This window comes from Schistosoma mansoni (assembly GCF_000237925.1).
Source record: "Schistosoma mansoni, WGS project CABG00000000 data, supercontig 0136, strain Puerto Rico, whole genome shotgun sequence".
Classification (NCBI taxonomy): domain Eukaryota; kingdom Metazoa; phylum Platyhelminthes; class Trematoda; order Strigeidida; family Schistosomatidae; genus Schistosoma; species Schistosoma mansoni.
The window spans coordinates 785,403-805,282 of record NW_017386039.1 but is presented as its reverse complement, the minus strand read 5'-3'; the positions used below and the strand labels follow the sequence as shown (position 1 = coordinate 805,282).

The following is a 19,880-nucleotide window of genomic DNA, read 5'->3' as shown; positions in this document are numbered from 1 at the left end:
CTTCGATACCTAGACGAGACAGTTCATACATGGATTGCAGACGGGACGAGGATAAGCAGAGGATACGATTGTTCGGGGAAGATCAGTAGAAGTTTCGTGCCTATATGTAACCCTCGTGCTATTGATAGAAGAAACCAGAGAAGTAGTGAATAGGTCTTTATTTCGATCTTCGCGCAGTCACAGTGGAGCGTGGGATTATCTGTTCAGACAAACAAAGGCTCTCAACATTCCATATAAGATAGTAGGGAATATAACGCTTACAAAAGGTAAGGAAGTGAATGAATACTTGAACAATACTGTTTTAGCATATGCTTGGTTGTTTGGGGTCAACTCTTAACCAACCAACCTGAGCTGTTACAGAAGTACCACACAGGATAGAACCTGAGCTAATAGCTGGGGGTGATTCCCGGCACTGAAGCGATGTAGAATGTTGTGCTTCTGTACAGGAGGAATCGCCTGCTTGTGCGGCAGCCATAACAAGGAGATCAAGCACAGGCAAAATAACTGCATTCACTTGGATACGTGACAGAGCACCAGCAACATAGTTCGACTCGCCTTTAACGTGGCGAAGGTCTGTCGTGAACCGGGAGAGATAATCAAGATGTCTGCACTCTCGTGGTGAGTAGCAGTCAGACTTGGCATGCATAGCATACTTTAAAGGTTTATGGTCGGTGGATAAGATGCAATCGCGACCTTTTACTGCATGCCAGAAACGTTTGATGGCACAGTAGGCTGCTAGCAGTTCTCGACCCAAAGTTCTACATCTCGTCTCCGCGGGAGTGAGGCATTGTGAGAAAAATTCGAGAGGTTGCTAACATCCGGAGATGTTCTGTTGCATAACGGCTCCTATGGCAAAATCCGATGCATCAACCGCTTTATTTGACAAAACATATCATTCCCTTGCCACATTTATAGTTATTGGCCTTGTGTATGAATGCAGTTGGAGAGTTTCCAATCAATGAGATACGGAAATCCAGCATTATCGAAGGTTCTAATGTTTATGTATCTACTACCAGATCGGGGAAAAACTAATAACGAAATAATATTTCTATTTGTTTATTAAACAGATATCTAGATTATAAACTGTATGAAGTGTTCCTATCATGGAAATGATGCTTCTGATCATATTGTTCAAATCCGTTTGGTCCAACTTTTATCAAAGATAGGATTGGTGTGAGAAACTACAGTAATGTTGATAAGCTACGTATCACATGTTACTTCAACTATATCCCAAACACTGGTTACTTTGTCCTATGTTTAATTAGTCAGACTTAATCTATTGGTTATTAATTTTTACAGACAGATAACACGTACAGATATATACATACAGACAAGATCGTTTGGTAATAAAACGATAGGTAGAAGTGGACAAAGTATACAGTGTGATGTTATTCGTCTCTGTTTATTACTTCTGTGATGATCGCAAACATACATACATGCATATAAACACTAATGGTGTACTTGAAGCAGTCAATTATTCTGAGTGTTTGTTCATCTATACCCTACGTGGTTAACTTTTTGTTTATATTTTGCACAAATAAAAATTTGGCAGGGATGTGCTTTTAATAACCCGTCGTTTTACGCGGAAGAGCAATACAAATTCTTATTCGAAGTGAGAAACACTTCAATTGTAGGATGTTTTATGCAGGAAGCTATTGTAGCTGTAAATAAATCCCCAAAATCAATAGCTCTGTAAGTGTTCGACATTGGATGCTGACCACATTGGTTTTAATGAAATCATTTAGCTGAAGGCGCTCAGTAATATATCCGCACCGGATAACATTTTGCAACGGCGTGCACAACATCTCCTGCGATCATGAGCTAAATTAGATCAGTCAGTCCTCGATATATTGATAACCCATCAAATATATCTTCCAACCTCTTCGCTTCTGACTTTTGTTTTTATTGAGTGGGCGCGGTTCAACTATAGAAGGTGTTACTGGCAAATTGTTTTCAAACTAAAATACCTGTGGTATCTTCAAAGACATTAGTGATTCACTATCGATAAACCTTATAGCTTATTCTAATCCGTTTACGTTTGACTAAGAAAATTTGAATCGAACTTCATAGCGCGGAGAGTAGCAAACGACTACTATGTAGTGAACATGTAAGATTAAGTAACTTTTATTAATCATTGTGATTTGTAATAGTGCGAAGACGCACTGTTGCTTTGAAAGTCAAAAGAGAAGATGCGGATACTATAAACTCAGTTTTAACATTTCAGTAGTTTTCAGTACGACGATAGAGACGAGATCCCAGACATAAGATTGAGTCGGTGTTTTCTTTCCGAAAGTTTCCAGTCAATCAATCTATTGCAGGCAAAAGAAATAGATAGATAAGATATATTGGTCGGTTGATGAGATGATAGAGAATATTTTTGTCTCAGGAGGATGATTTTCTTGCGGATGAGTTTTGTCAGTTATATGACTTAATGCTGAATGTCACTGCAAGTCACGGAAAAAGTTATCCACGTTAGCTTAACATTTGTATTAGTAAGGCTATTCCGTTGGTGATTATGTATCATAGTTTTCAGCCTAGACAGATCATAATACTGACATTAATGGTTTTTCAGCAATTATCTAATTCCCTTTCATAGAGATCCTATTCTGATATTAATCCTAGAACTGCTACTATTTCAGTCCAGTTTTTTCCAATCATCCACATTGCACTTCCATTTTTTTATTACTGCCGTACTTGCTTAGTAATTCAATAACATTTAAATTCTAGTTCACACTTAATTTGTTTCTTCTCGGTCACAGAGTATGAAGATAGAGACTATATAAATTCAATACATCTCCATCCGCGATTGCCTACATATTTTTTTGGAAGGTAAGTGGTAATTTTCCTACCAATTTTATCCCTCATTTTTTAACTTCTGGATAATAAGCTTTAGAGAATGTGTCAGGCTTGCCCAGTCGTAGTCCCTGATAGCACTTCGCTCCACGCCGAAAATAGTTTTAGAGTATAATCTTCTGGAAATAAATATTTCTTAGGAGCTTTCACTGTCTAATTAGTACCCGCTCATTTGTTTTTATTTACATATTGTCAATTCGTTATTAGCTCAGTATTCAATTATAAGGTCATATGAGATGGAGGTAGTGGCGGCTGCCTGCTGCGTTTGTGGTAAAGAAATTTCACAGGATCAGGCTTTATACTGGTACAGTTACCGAAAGTTCATCTACTTCAGTTAGCCCTCAATGTAAAGCATTATTTTACTGCAGTGACAAGTGCAGGACTGCGGATTGGATATCTCCGAACAATCCAGATCACAGTCATCAGCAGTGGTGTAGCAAAATGAAAGATTTTATGAATTTTGAACCCGTTCTTCAGAAACTGCCTTTTACCTTTGCTCCAAGTAAGTTAAACAATTTGTAACTAATACCATTAGTAACTACTGCTGCAGATTTTACACGGTTTAAATTGGATGAAATTCTCTCGCATTTCGGCGTAAATCGCCAAGGCCTCTGGAAATATGAGTTTTGTTCTGATTCACATCACTTCCAGATTTCTCCAGGTAATTTCTACTATGGATCTAAATAAATCATGTTATTTCCAACTATAAATATCTTACCTCCTGGTGTACTTTTCATCTAGTGCTCTCATTGTGATGTTTGCTGGTGTATTAACCTGGAAACCCCCATCATTTTCCGGGAGCATGGTTTCCTTGCTGGATATTTGCCGCAATAGTAGGGAAATCGGGTTCCTAAGTCTGCATCAGTTCGAAAAGCTTGACGGATCAATTTGTCTGAGTCAGGGCACATAGACTCTAATACAAACTTGTACATTAGCTACAACTAATTCTGTTACTTTTCATTAACGTTTCTGAAACCACTCCATAGTTTTCGAAATTATTTAATTGTCAGCATGTCCATTCATGGCGATAGTTTTGTCAGCTTACAGTCGCTTCGTTCTTAATTTTTTGTAAGAAATATTTTTGATGAGACTATTGTTCATGGATGAACCAGTGAGGTATAAAATAACAGATCTCGGATCTTAGCGCGAAATTCACTCATCCATTTGGCTAAATAGCGTTTCGGCATTATTGCTGATGTCAGTTCGTAATGAAAACCCTAAATCTAATTCCTAACATTAACCACCAACTGTGAATCACAATTCTAGCTCTTCAAATTGGTTTATAACCCCTATTTGGTCCTATTTATTAAGTGGACACTCTCAGGGTCACTTTAGCGTCGCTCAGAAGTCGTTCATAAATTGTAGTCTCACAATATTCTTGTTTCTTATCTGTTGTTTAGAAAAACGTAGTTTAGTCGGACAAAACACTTGTTGCTAGTTACAACGTAATACTTCCAGATTATGAGTCACACAAGGCCTCTACACATAAGGATTCCAACAAAGAGAATTTCCATCCAAACCAGTGATTCCACTTTTTAAAACAATGGTACATATCATACTCCACTTTCTTATTAATCGTTGAATTTTAGGTGGTGATCTCCCACTTTTCTCAGATTTATGGACTACTACCACCATTGATTCCGAAAAACTCGCACCGGTCACTCTGTCCTCGTCTCCATCATATGAGGATGCTCTAGTCCGGGCATTCGTGTCTCCATCACTCGCTGTAATTATGAGTTTGTCTCCATTATATGACTCTCCTGCTCCAGATCTTCAAGAACCAAGCTTGGTGAATATCAATTTGCGTGATTGGCTTGACTACTACAAGTGGAGAGGCCTTTGCTCTCCGGATGAAGAAAGTATTTCTAATCCTCTGGCCTTGCTACTTCACTGGCCTCTTACTCTTTATCATATTGTTGCTCACAAGCTTCCACAAATAAGTGAGTTTTCTTATCAAGTTGCCAGTTTTGTGCTACTTTTTTGTGTAGTCATATCTCTTTCCATTAACCAATTGCTCTAAAATGGCAATGACATAATGAAGTACAGTAAGTCGTGCCATATCACTGACTGGTTATATTTTTCCAAGCCTAGACGAATCTGCTTCTCAAATTCAAACATTCTTTTATGGTGCTGTGGATTTTTGTTTCAGTAATTCATAAAGTCAGTGTTTCTTCCTGTTAAGAAGCCACTAGACAGGGTGATTTTTAGTAGCTTTTTCCCTACATTAATCGGATTGACTGATTAATGTAGCGCCTAGGGTACTAACTTTCATAAACATTTGACGCATAATTGGAGCTTGAGACAGGAACTCCGAAAAAATCAATCGGGTTTTAACTCGATCTACCAAATATATACTCTTCACCAGTCTCTGGAATACATACTGACGTCCTATATATCCGTATTTCCCCATTTAATTTCGCCGTCCAACCCAGTCAATGGGTCCTTTTTTCGGTTGTATATATCTTTGAAAAGCGCACCAAAAAATCAAATAAACCTTCTAAATTTCTCAATACTGTTAGAGATTAAGACCACATCCGAAGTTGTCTTGTTCCCTAGTTTGTCTTTAATTTATTTCGTAGACGTGCTTTTGGAGATAACAACATCTGGCTTTCCATGATTTTATTCATAAACCTCTGGTACGGCCGAAAGTGGGGAGAGTTCGCTCTCCCTCTCTAAACGCTCTCACATGGCCACGCATATATAGACTCTGCCAGGGAAGTCCTACCCACTGCCTTCTCGTGGCCAGGGTGTTGTTTACAAAATTGAGAGGATGAAAAGCGAATGTCCGGCACTGTAACCGGGTTGGTGGATACGGAGGGTCCACCTAGGGCAGTTGGAAAACCCTGATTCCAAACCAATGGTGCACATCGGCTCCAGTATGCTGATGGAACAAATGGCATATGAATCAATCGTTGGTCACCGGCTACCATGAGACTGCATCTCCTCACGATGCTCCGCTGCCTTGTGGATCAGACCTTTAGGCCAAAGGCTACGGGTGTGGCCCATCTATGAAAACCACCTGCTTCGGTTTGGGTACTTGGGCAGTATCACAGTCCTCACACAAATCGAATGAGATTTGTGTGGTACATATTTATCTGGTGCTTCCTTGTACCAATATTTATGTCTTTAAATAAAAAATATTCGGTAAAAACACTAATATGATGGAGTCATAGATTCCTTAAGCGATAATGCAGGTGTCCGGTTTTTGTCAAGCCTCCTACAAGCAGAGAATGTTTCTTTGGTAACTGACGGGATGTGTGTATGAATCTCAAATTTTATTTTTACTTTCTCCATTTTTTATCATTTGTAGCCCATGAGTTCTTTTCATTTACTCATCAAAGGGGCAGACCAAAATACGATGGCAGTCCATAAGCTTACTAGTCGTCACACAAAGTTGTGTAAGTAGACACAAATATCTGATTTTAAATCTGCGAGACGACTGTAATAAGTTGTTGGGGACTATGTGACATGCCTAAAAAGTAAACAGTGGGGAATATGCGTTCGTACTTCCTTATCCTTCTTCAGGTTTCATCTTTGTATTACCCTTTGCTTAACTTCATTTGTTCTGCTTATTTGTCTCAATATTGACTTTCAACCCGTTACTTTTCCTATCATTAATTCCCCATGTCCCAATCTCATCTCTGTGTTGTAGCAGCTTGATAGTTTCGGCTGATCCAACTGGTTTTATGTTGACTATGACGGATCAAACTCGCAGTCCTAATCTGAAGTTTCACAACGCTGAGTCATGTTTTCTACGTCGTTAAACGTGTCTGTTCGTCAAAAGGCTTTCTAACACTCTTTCGCAAATATATGTTCAACTTGAAATGTTTTACAGTATAAGCTGATAACTCGTCAAAAATAAGCAATGCCTTCTCTGTGTGTTAGGAGGAATATCCAACATCTTTTGTAATTTTACATAATGGTTGTACTTTTTACTGTAAACTTATAAGTGATTTATTGATGTGCTTTCATGTCCTTTTTCGTTCTTTTTTTTCTTAATAGATCCCTTCTGTATTCCAAAAATTTTAATAAATCGGAAACTTATCATACATGTGATTGGAGTTGAAAAAGAACTCTCCCTTTTGCCAGTATTCAAAGTATGCTGGAGTAATCATTCCATAATGTTAATTATAATATTAGTCTTAACTTGATACGTAGATGTAACAGTTCCCTCAGTTTATTTCCCTAAAGTTGTATTATTTCATCAGCGATTAATAAACAAGCGTTTTACTCTAATACCATTTAAAATACAGTGTTTTAGGTTGTCATTTGCAAAGTAATTTGCTCATTGAACACGCGTTTATGTACTCGACTTTTGGCCATATGGTACATGTTCAATCGTAGTTAATTAGATAGATGATTTTTTCAAGTGGATAAACAATGAGTATAGAAGACGACTTCATTTTATTTTGTCGTTATTTCTTAAATTAAAATTGCCTTTTATGTCTAAAAAGATCCTATTACGGATCGTCTTTTTTGTAGTTTCATAGCTTTGGACACATTACGCTTGCAGATCTTCATATAAATAAAGAGTCTGAAAATTAAGTATTAACCGAACGAACAAACATTTACGACATCAGATACAAGTAAACAATATTATTTTCAACTAGATCTTTATCAGTCTTTACTCTAATATTCAATAATATTAATCTGCTTGTATAGAAATATTAGACCAATCATAGCAGTCATTGAGTTAATAATAACAAAGAAGTGGATCATATCACTAAGTACAATAAGTGGGTCGTCAAGCCCTATCCGCCCAAGAAAATAATGTTTTTGCAAATTTCTTATAAATACAGGCACTAAAGTTGCTAGCTCAAATCCCTATGGCTCCTACTACATGTAGGTCAGTCAACTACAACGTGGGACCAGGCACATGTACGCATCGGTTCAAGTTGCCACACCTCATTAGCACAACAAGATGAGTACCATATTCATAGAAGTAGTTACTTCAATGGTATTGATACATAAAAGAAAGATTTCATATAATGAAATGATACAGGGAGAAAGAAAGGTATAAAGTAATTTTAATCTCACCGTTTAAAGGCAGGCATGTAGGAGACAAAATCGAACACCATAAAAAGAAGCAGAAGGCACTACTTTGAATGATATAATTTTTAAGCCTTGAATGCCTAATCTTATTACCATTAATACTGTTACCAATTCTACTACTATGGAATGTGTCTTGACAGTTTCATCTTGCTGTGCAAAAGTGTGGTAACTTAAACAGATGTATACATTTTCCAGGTTTAACAGTGTGGCTGGCTGATCGCTGTCGACCAAACGTGATAGAATGAAGTTGTGCATTGTTTTTGTTTATGCTCTTTCCCAACAACGAAGGGAGGTGTTCACAAACTCATTGGCCAAGTTGCCTTGTTGTTTGCTCGACATAACCTTCACAAGAGCGGCTAAATTTGTAAATACCTATTGATGTGACAAAACTAGGTGACCTATCCTCAAAAGGTTTAGAAACATTTGTACTGACACCGCAGAGAACGAAGCACCACTAAAGGAGCTTACATTAGTTGCAAGTTTTTTCTTATCATTAAATAAATCATAAAAATGCCATTCTTACCACATTTGAGCAAATCATACTTTTTAAAACAGGAACTGGATCATTTGTTCAAATCACAACTCCGAATTTGTATCTACTTCATCGGTAGACATTTTGATGCTGCAACGGATAGAATTGTTTATCATCTTTCGTCACGATTGTCCGTAAGTGTTTGGAGTGGATTATATCATGAATTTTTGCATACTCAAAAATCAAATGAACTGGCTGATTTGATTATTGGTAAGTAATGTATGTAAAGCAGAGGTGAACTTATTTTGCAAATTGAATATTTCTAACGACATTTCTAAGGGTGGAGGCTATTAGAATTGTTTATTTCTCGAGTATCTCAGTCCATTGTAAGTTTTGATTGTAGTTGAAAATACCACGTTTTTAATCTTAAACTACCCTATAAATAATATTAAGAACCGACTGTTATCTAGATATCTTTAATCTATGCATTAATAAATGGATATTTATTCCATTCTAAATTATTCGGTAACTTTTCAAATATTTTTATCTTCCTTCAATTTCCACAAGTAAGGTACTTATGACTTAAATAATGTATTCGTGCTTTAATAATTGGTCAGAATTTGTGTATTTAAACTGTTAAGCAATCAAATCGATTCTATGGTGTCCTGCAGTAAAGTTATGTATGTTTTCTGACTCATACCTATCTTGAGAAATAACGTAAAATATTTATTTTGAACTGTCTATTTTTAAGACTTCATTCGATACCTTAAATTTGTTCGTATTACTTAAGTTCCAATACAAACGGTTAGAAAATACTCTGATAAGTTTAAATGGATTTAAAAAATAATCTATCACAACAATTGAATACAGCGTCGTGTAACCATTTATAAGTCACTTGCTATATGAATTTAGATAAAACTTCCTGTCCAGTCCTCAGCACAAATCAATGATAATTACTACTGGAAAAATTGCTCTTGCTTTAACGCTCATTCAAAGAAATCATAGTCACAATCATTTGATAACATGCGTCACGCATCAAAATTGACACAACCTACTGTGTAGACACAATTTTGTGTGGAAGTAAACGGGATCGTATCTTTTGTTCTAACCAAAACGTTTCTTACAGTGTTAGTTGTCTTATAGAAAGCTTTAATTTTGTACACTTCCAATATCGGTTGTAACTCTTCTGTCGTACCTTATCGGTAAGGTAAAACCATAATACCAATCCAATATTTCATTATGATTGTTACTTACAGATGGACAGTTTTGTTTTAAATAATATTCTTAGGAAAATTATTGAAACGTAGGATGTTTATTATATTCACTTTTTCTTTTCATTTGTCTTCTGAAGTAATGATCCTGGTTGCTCTCCTGAGTCAGTCAGTCAGTCAGCTACATGTATAGGGATCGGTCCGAGTTACCACACCTCATTAGCACAACAAGATGAACACCATATCCATAGAAGTAGTTACTTCTGAAGAGATTCAGGGTTAGGGAAATTTTCGCACTGAATGGATGTACAGAGTTAAAATCAATATACTGATTTAAATGTATCAGCTTTTGGTATATGGCTAGATTGAGACTATGCTTGGATTCAACACATTTTACCTTCAAAGGGACCTAATATAGACAAACGAATGGAATAGCTATGGAATCCCCAGTATTCCCAGTTGTTTAAAATTTATTCATGTCCCACATTGAGTCGTTTATTCTCGCTAGCACCATCAGGCCACACATCTGGCTGATATGTAGATGACACATTTATCATCATTAAAAAAACTCTTCTTAGAAGTTTCTACAGAGTAGATTGTGTTGATTTTCATACAGTCTATATTAGAGAGTCCTCCCGAGGGGGGTCTTGACTAGTGCCAGGAAACACTTAAGTTACACAAAGAAACCTAATAATCCCGTATAATTGGAAAATTCACAGATAAAATCAGCAATAGCAGTACATGCTATTTTCAATAATCACCAAATTGATATTAAAAATATCGAAATTTTTCAGAAAGGCTTTTCCAACTATAAGGAGAAGCGAGTAGTCGAAGCGTTTCACATTATGCTAAACCCCTCTGTCCCCACTAGGAAAGAAGACCTGAATATTCATCCAACTCAGACTATTTATCCAAACAACCACATGTAACCTTATTTATTTCCCACACAATCTACACATAGGACAGATAACGGGGGCCGTCTACTGCAACTGTGCACAGACTACAACCTGTTTCTGGCTAGCACCAACTTCCGGCACAGTCATCGCCGGTGTGCCGCCTGGCGTTCTCCCTCTGCGTCTCAAGCCTGGACTCAGATTGATCACATCGCGATCAGCTATCGCTGGCGTGGTTGTGTACAAGACTTCCGCTCCTTTTGGGGTACCTATTTGGACTTTGATCATGCCCTGGTCTGCGCCAATCTTACCTTACTTTTCAGTGGCCGAAGAATTGACCGTCATCGACGGATTGATGTTAGTGAATCGGCTGCAACTTCTGTTGCAAGTAAGTATCGACCCGAGCTAGCTTCTAGGCTAACTACCATCCCACCGAAAAGTATATATGAGATTTGGTTGCAACTGCATGACGCCATGAAAATGGCGAGTAAAGCCACTTGCGGCTTCGCGAAACGTCTTGCTTATAAGCACTCTGTTTCTTCAGGCTCCTTACAACTGATCGAAGCCCGTCAGTCTACTCCGGGTGACCGTGAGTTTGACCACAAACGAAGGCTGTTGCGTAGTGAAATTGGGCAAAGCTTGCGTGTAAGGACCGAGAAGCCTGGTGGTCGGAGCGTGCTAATGAGATGGAAGCAGCAGCTGCATCTGGTAACTGCCGGAAGCTCTTCCAACTCATCCGAGCCACTGGCAGCAAGAAGTCTGGTGTGAGTGAAACAATCTGTGAGGATGACGGGATGCCAACCACTAACATGTATCGACGTCCTGGACGATGGGCGGAATTTCGTGAAGGGCAGTTCAACTGGCCTGCTGCTCCGGCAACATCGATCAGATTGGCCTGCCCCCCATAGCCTGTGATGACTGATTCACCTAACGAGGCAGAAGTTCGCAAAGAACTCCAACTCTTCAGACGCTACAAATCACCGGGCCCAGATGACTTACCTCCGACTCTTTTTAAAGATGGTGGTGACTTTCTGGCTAAAGAATTGACTGTGTTGTTTACAAAAGATTGGGAGCTAAAAAGTGTTCCAACATCATGGAATGAGTCGATAGTCGTTCCCATCCTTAAAAAAGATTCACGACTGTTGCTGTAACAACTATTAGGGGATTAGGTCTACCTCCGATTGCGTCCAAACTATTGGCTTGTGTCATACTTCGTAAATTGTTTAAAACCCGATTAAGACTGACTCGCGAGGAGCAGGCTGGTTTTCGTTCTGGTCGAGGATGCATTGATCATATCTTCACCCTCCGCCAAATGTTAGGACACCGTCATACTTATCACAGGCCAACAATCGTAGTGTTTCTTGATATCAGAGCTTCCTTCGATTCGTTTTACAGGACTGTTCTCTGGGACTGTCTTTTGAAGAAGGATGTGCACGAGAAGTTTATTAACATCTTAAAGGCCCTCTATACAAACACCTAAGGCAGAGTAAGGGCATACAACCACCTTTCTCCATTATTCCATTCAAGCAGTGGGGTTAGACAGGGTTGCCCAATCTCACCATTCGTCTTCAACTTTGCCATCGATGACATTCTGGAAACAGCTCTGATGGATGTAAGTAATGGCGGTGTGGATCTGCTGCCTGGAGAACGACTTCTCGACCTCGAGTATGCGGATGATATTGTCTTACTGTGCGATAATGCCCAAGACATGAAATCCGCACTTAATCAGTTGGCAATCGGTGTCCGCAGGTACAGCATGTGCTTTGCACCCTCCAAGTGCAAAGTACTTCTACAAGACTGGCAGGATTCTCATCCTGTACTCACCCTGGATGGTGAGCAGATTGAAGTAGTTGAGAGGTTCGTGTATCTAGGTAGCTACATAAGTGCTGGTGGTGGCGTGAGTGATGAGATCGATGCATGTATAATGAAAGCCAGAGCGGCTTATGCCAATCTGGGCCATCTTTGGCGCCTTCATGATGTTAGTCTGGCTGTAAAAGGTCGGATCTACAACGCGTCGGTGAGAGCAGTTCTGCTCTATGCTTGTGAAACCTGGCCTCTCCGAGTTGAGGATGTTAAACAACTCTCTGTTTTTGATCATCTTTGTCTCCGAAGGATTGCTGACATTCAGTGACGACACCATGTTAGTAATGCAGAAGTTCGGCATCGTGTGTTCGGGCGCAGAGACGATAATTCAATTGGTGTCACCATCTTGAAACACCGACTTCGGTGGCTCGGACATGTTCTACGAATGTCGTCCCAGAGAATTCCACGTCGTGCATTATTTGTAGACGCTGGGACTGGTTGGAAAAGGCGGAGAGATGGTCATTGTATGACATGGTGTCGTGGTATGGAAGGAAGCTGCAAAGGACTGGCTTCTGTTGGTCCTTCATCACTCTCTGGCTGGGGTTCTAGAGATGGTGCAACACAGTGGCTTCAGACGTTATCTCATATTGCCCCTTTTCTCTCCCCATTCTCATTGTTTTGTGTGGCGCATATATATCTGGTGCCCCCTTGTTCAAATATTTATGCGTTCAAATAAATAAATAAATATTCGGTCTTATTTTCGATTGCACAACCAGTTAAATCTTCTAAAGTTTTACAACTACGTTAACTTTTAGTTTCGAGGCTATCTGTTTTGTTTTCAGGTTTCAATGCTGGTCTCGCTGCCTATCCAACTTGGCCTCTCACGCTGTCTTCCATTGCTGTAAGTTTACACAATTTCGTTTGTCGTATTTTTATTATTGTTCCGGTCTCCGGTAGACTTGTATGAAAATACGTACTGGAATTGTGATGTTAAGTTAATAATCTGTCTTAACGGTTTCGTAAACTAGGTATTATTTATTTGTTTGAACACATAAATACTGGTACAAATGGGCACTAAACACATATGTGCCACACAATGACAATAAGAATGTGAAGAGATAGAGAATGTAAAGTGTGTATAAGAAAAAGGAGGACAATAACGAACAGAAATTAGTGTATGATAGTGAAATAATAATAATGGGAGGGGCGATTCAGTTAGCAAATATACAACCAGAAAGAATTTTTCCAGTTAAAGAAGTTACGTCCATTTTTTATGAAGAAAGTAAAAGGCTACAGCAGGATCGCCACTGGCTTCTATTCTGAGTCATATCTGATAACGTTTGAAGCCACTGTGTTGGGACGTTTCGCGAAGCCACAAGCAACTTTATTCGCCATTTTCTTGGTGTCATGCAATTGCAACCAATTCTCACCCTTACTTTTCGGTAGGATGGCAGCTAGCCTTGAACCTAGCTCTCACGTGACCGCGTGTATACAGCCATTGTCATGGATTTTTTACTCATTGCCTTGTGGTGGGGGTGTTGTTTACGAAATTAAGAAGACGAAAAGCTAATGTCCGGTACTTTAACCTGGTTGGTGGATATGATGGATCTACCTAGGGGAGTTGGTAAACCCTGATTCCAAACCAATGGTGCACATGGGGTCCAGTATCTTGAAATAACATTGCGTATGAACCAATTGTTTGTCACCGGCTACTATAGGACTGCATCTTCTTACGTTGCTCCACTGCCTTGTGGACTAGACCTTTAGGTCGAGGGCTTCGGGTGTGACCCTCTAATGAAACCACCTGCTTCGGTCTGGGCACCCGGGCAGTATCACGGCCCACACAAAAATCAAGGGAAGTGACAGTAAACTAGGTTACGTCAGTACCTAAAGATTTCAATAACGTGTTGTATGTTGAGGACTTTATATGTTTTTATCTTCATAAACTTAAATGATTTGTTTCTTTTGAAGCAAATAATCACATTAAAGTTCAACAAGCTTTGCCACACAAGCTAAACTTAAGTGAGAGTTCATATCAAGTGGTACTAATTAATTAACCGTAACAGAAAGAAATATCGTCCATTCTATAGATGACTTTTACTGTTTATAAAAGTAAGAAAATAGAGAGCCGTAATATAGTCTGTTTTAGGATATCTCCGATGATGTTTCAAGACGCTCAGTTATCCTACCATTCGTGGAGCTATAATATTTTAAAAGTTGTCAACCCACACATTACTATTCTCTCTGTTAGACTGTGTCATAAGCCAACTAACTCTTGCATCCCCCCACATGTTCCAGCATCAAAAAGCAATACCCGATAATTCTTTGAAGCATACATAAGACCTGACTAAACAATGTGGTTTTATTATGACCTCACTGACTGAGATCTGTCTCCACTATAGCCGAACTCGGACGTCAAATCATTTGGACAATAATCTTACCAAATGTAACGATGGTTGTGCAAAAACTCAAAAATTTTCACCTTGAATAATTCATCAAGTAGAGCTGTTTGCACTCAAATGTTGGACAATAATCAATCATGAACGGATTAACGTTGCTTGGCGGTCCATAAACAATGCCCTGAAGTTGAATCCTAACGAGTGAAGTGACATCGATGGTGAGCATTGATTGGATTATCAGGAAATATATCTGTAGTACTTCCCTGCGGTTTTGGTCTTATTTACCGTTTGTATATTTTGAGTTTGCTCGTTAAAAAGTACTCCATGGTCACAAAAGTGTCCGAAACAATACCCTTAGTAATCAACAACATTTTGGTTTCGTGACTAAAGTTCTACTGTGATCTGAAAAATGTCGGATGTCTGCATACTTATTGTTCAAAAATATCATCTATACCATTCGAATTTGCAGACAGCAATTTGTACTTTTTTTAGTTTTATTTTACTAGTAGCTAAGCTCTTATTACATTTAGCTTTGGTATCTAACACATTTATTGAAATAGTATTGTAATCTCCAACTCAGTGTAAACTATTTTCATTTCGTTTTGAAGGAAACTGGTGTGCCAGTGTTCTTTACAGATTCTTGCTTATACAGTTCACTATGGGGTTTCCAAGTATCAAGTTCTTTGGGTTTAGGTCCAAGTAAACCAGATGCCATTTTGTATGATGATTATGACCAAACTAATGATTCCAATCAATCATGTCTGTTTCTAAATCCATTTCGAAGCCCTATCCGTATTGAGGCTCCGGGTGTGCGGTGGAGCTGGTTCTCAAATGCCTTCATATTCTCCCCTTTTTATCCTGTAGATTATTTACAGAAACGATCAGACCTACCTCTGCGAATGGCTTCAATGAATGTATGACTAATTAACGTAGTTTTTGTTTCATTTTGTAATGGATATACCTATTTCTCTTATCTCTGTAAATATTCCATCTCCAGTCTCTCTTAACGTTTTTCCCATGTACTATTAAGTGGCAACTCCGTAAAGCTGTTGTGTGCTTCGGTTCTCACTATTTCATTTGTTGTCTGTATAGAACTTACGACCTTGTTTGTTGATAAACCATTAACAGCTAGTCAAATCACTGTGAACGTTTGGTAATTTACAGTCTGTTGTCGGCAAAAAAGCGTTCAGCATATGTTATAACGTGTGAGTGCGTGCGTTCTTACCAAATTGATATATATAAACGTGCTGATCCCCGCCAATCAGAGCTATGATACAGAAAAGCCGTATGAGCAGTCTTGAATACTTATCAGTCCTGCTTTCTGCCTAGCCCAGCCAGTTAAGTCCAGAACACCAATAACAACCTCTGCAATATAAATCATTATTCTCAAATATACTGCGTTCATATACCAAGCAAACTGACCACATCGTACCATAAAATAGAAAACAATATTTGTACAAGATTTAGCCAAATGTGGCTGTGAATAGGAGGGACAGTAATTAATGGACTGGGGACAACTCAAGGATGGTGATAGTCTATAGGTCAAAATAAAGCTTATGATAAGAGGAAAACGAATACGAACAGTTTAGTTACTTAACAATTATACAATAGGAAATTTATATATCACATTGGTCCATAAATAGTCCTGAGAGTTACCGTACATAATTCTCCACGGAATATATTAGCATAGGAGCTTAAATATTGGTATGCACTACACTTGCATAATTTGTAATGCTCCCGAACCGCATGTATTACTCAGTTTACTGAAAATGCTTGACCATGGCAATAGTTAATGTAAGCTGATATATAGGGAACCTAGAACAGTCATCGTCTATGATAGAATCCTTTCGTCACCTAAAAAATAGAGTCCTTTATTACGTGACATATTTGTGTCTTGATCTCATGAACATGTTTTAATATGTAGGTGACCAACGTTTACTGAAGAGATCAAATTAGTGTAAATAATCACCGACAGTGTCTTTGCTATACTGACAAGGCTAAGACTAAACCGTAATTACAAGGAAGGGGAAAGGTATAGGTGCGTTAGAATATGTTACTCAGTTGTAATAAAAACAACCAAGTACGGAAACTCCTCCAAAGGGATGTACTTAGAGATTTGTTGATATCACAGCAGCAATTTTCCGTCGGAAATCAGTCAGACTGCTCTCGAGAGAATCCCGCTGAACCTGTCGTCTAGTTACTTATCACTAAAAGGACAAACGGAGAGGCTGTATCCATTACAGAGTTCCCTTCCGAAGGAAGGGAAGTTTGTTGTAAAAATAGATTAGTAGAACTCGGTCAGTGGTCATTTCTGTCCTTCGTCTCCGATCCACTTTTAGACCATTTGAAAATTGGTCCCGTACGAAGTACCAAATGGGAGACTTGCTTCACTAGAAATCTACCCTTCAGTATCCTCTGTATTCTATGATAAAAGCACTCATGCCCCTGTGCGAAACTTGATGGGATAAACTCCCATAAGGACGCAAGAGGATTGAGACACTATTTTTAAACATCTGGTTATAATAACAATAGATGGTGGTCTTATTAGGATTTACTTTTACTTATTCACCTTGTGCTTCTTGTTGTAGCCTCACTTTATGCGCATACTAGCAACGGGTATGATTGTTAATGGGATTAAGTTTTGTTTGAATTGCCTCCAATTCCCTTGAGCTTTCACAGGACTTCGGTTATTGAGATTTTTTCCTTTCAAGTACATGTTCTCAATCTTTACCCTCGCCCATTATTTCAAAACATTCCAACTAACAATATTCAGTTAAGAAATTCCTATACCTTGTGCCCCTATCAATATATAACGTAATGATACCGCCAATTACAGAACAGTGAATAATCGACCGAACCAATGACCCATAAAACCCGTACGAGCAGTCTAGAGTCCTTGTCGGAAATAATGAGGAAAGGCGCCAACAGGCCTTTTTTCGCCTGTCATTAGAGGAAGAATATTGCGTCCCGCTTTTTTGATCAAAATGCCGCTGAACTGTCTACATTAAGCCCAAATGTCTCCTATATTCGCCTCTATTTCCATAATAAACCACGCGACAACAATCGCATACGTTGAAAGATGATACATGTTTAAAGACATTTACTTAGAAGAAGTAACATCATAGTTAACAAGGACAGCTGCTCGAGCAAACATCGTCGCGAATTTCCATGGTTAGTTCGGTCCCATTGTCATATACGTAGATCTGTAAAAGAAATTACAGGTAATGAGTTACTAATTACCAATGTGCTCTAATTTAGGAGTATATATGAAGTCGAGGGAGATTTCAAAGCACACATTTCTTTAGTTCATGCATTTTTGTGATTGTATGAACTAATAATTCCTTGGTACTCGATATGTATCTAATTTCGAACTATAAACACAATACATTCGTTTGTGTTCTCCTAGCTGTCTGGCTTAAATTGCACTAATTCGGGGATTCTCAGTTTGTATAATAATACGCATACTTTTAATCACCACAGTTTTACATTGAAGTCAGACACTTTGCTCACGTTAAGGAGACGTTTCATTAAAAATCAATTTAAACATTAAAAATACGCATTAAAACGCCTTTCTTAAGCTACAGTTTTGTAATTTCGAACCAAATTTATCCTGTGAAATTTGAAATTCAGTAAACACAAAAATTTGCAGCAATTAGTCCCTTTGATAAATTTCGATAGTTTTTATAAGACAGTGAAGGTTATCAGAACTATTTGATATATTAGCGCAATACATTTCGAACAATTTGATCACATATGTACTTGTTAAGAAAATTTATATCTTTAACTTCTCATTACACTATCGAATCAAAAATTTACGTCGTACAACTGTCGTGACTTGTCAAACTGCCGATATGAATTATGACGGTTATGTTCGTCAAAACTGAACACTGCACCTATAAGACAGTGGTATAAAGTTTTGACATGATGTGTACATGTCCGGGTTTTCTTCCATGACACCTTTATAGTTTTCCCCCTTGTATCGTGTAAATAAAATTGCGTCTCTCGATGTCACAGTTTCGAAAGTTCTTTTTCATTGCCAAAGACACGCGTCCGACGTTCGTAGTTCTTCTACAGATGACAAAGCGAACTAAATACCTGAGAATCTGATGCCACATTTTCGTGGATGTTAACACTCATCAGACTTAGCTGCATAATGTTCACATTCAAGTACGATATAGTTGACGATATGTTCTGCGGAACAGCATGCTGTTCACCGAATCTTAGCCATTAGCTTAAATCGGAAAATTGACCTGCTTGGCCGTGAAGATACGACTAGTATTCTGATTTTACAACCTGCTACCAGTAGCACCTTCTATATACGAAGCTTTCCCCAACCGAATGTTATCAATATAACGAGAAGCGTTTGATCTAATCTAGCTAGTGAACGTAGGAGCAGTGTCCCACGTTGGTTCGAAACGTGATCTGGTACGGATGCATGACCGGAAGCCTTCAGTTAAACAAGTCCACTTAAACAACATAGTCAGCATCCAATGTCGAACACTTAATGAGCTATTGATTTAGGGGATTTATTTGCATCTACAGCCACTAGGACGCTGTATACACACTTTCACTCACACGTTGTGAGCGACCTGTCCAACTGTGTCGAACTAGTTTAATAACATTTGTAAATAAAACACGCCTACTTCGCAGTCGATGAGACGGCAGCTTCCAGGATTCTAAGTTTGAGATAATGAATCTGGATGTTTCCAACCTGCATCTCAGCCACACCTATGTCAATGGAATTATACAGACACCCTTATTTCCGCCTTGATGCATCTCTACAAAATATTAATAAACTTACTGTACTGACCTCAGCTTTTCTGCGTTTAGTGGTTATGTGTTTGCGTCTGTCAAACTGCTGACACGGTAACCAGCTATCACAAATGGTATATTCCTACTACAGTTAAGTTCAGTGTTCACTGCTGTTAGTTCGAAATATGTTGGACGAAAGTATATTACGTTTTTCCATGAATATTCGTCTTATTTTATTGCACCTTCGGTTATATGTCGATCTATGACAACCAAGAATCGTGAGGGTAGGGACAAATACCACTACAGGTTTTCGAGTGGTCAGGTCTGGAAAGAGAATGCTACCAAGGTTTACATAAATATATGCTTCTATGAATTGGTCATATATAAATGCTCGTAGTCTAGTAGATAAATTCCATTAAGTTGGAAAAGAATCAACTCGTCCTAG

At 38.5% G+C, this 19,880-nt stretch overlaps 1 protein-coding gene across 2 annotated transcripts; it reads left to right on the top strand.

The window, feature by feature from the left end:
- Positions 1-3,294: 3,294 nt before the first annotated feature.
- Positions 3,295-15,683, top strand: Smp_121140.1 (hypothetical protein; the record flags this gene model as incomplete). 2 transcript variants are annotated; one of them, XM_018789430.1, is made up of 7 exons in its annotated part: positions 3,295-3,355; positions 3,389-3,514; positions 4,443-4,793; positions 6,856-6,950; positions 8,461-8,647; positions 13,127-13,185; positions 15,292-15,683. In XM_018789430.1, the coding sequence occupies 7 exons, from the start codon at positions 3,295-3,297 to the stop codon at positions 15,601-15,603; spliced, it is 1,191 nt and encodes a 396-aa protein (XP_018646493.1). In that variant the 3' UTR covers positions 15,604-15,683. The 2 variants fall into 2 exon arrangements, with proteins under 2 accessions (XP_018646493.1, XP_018646494.1); XM_018789441.1 differs by lacking the exon at positions 15,292-15,683 and adding an exon at positions 14,687-15,098.
- Positions 15,684-19,880: the final 4,197 nt, after the last annotated feature.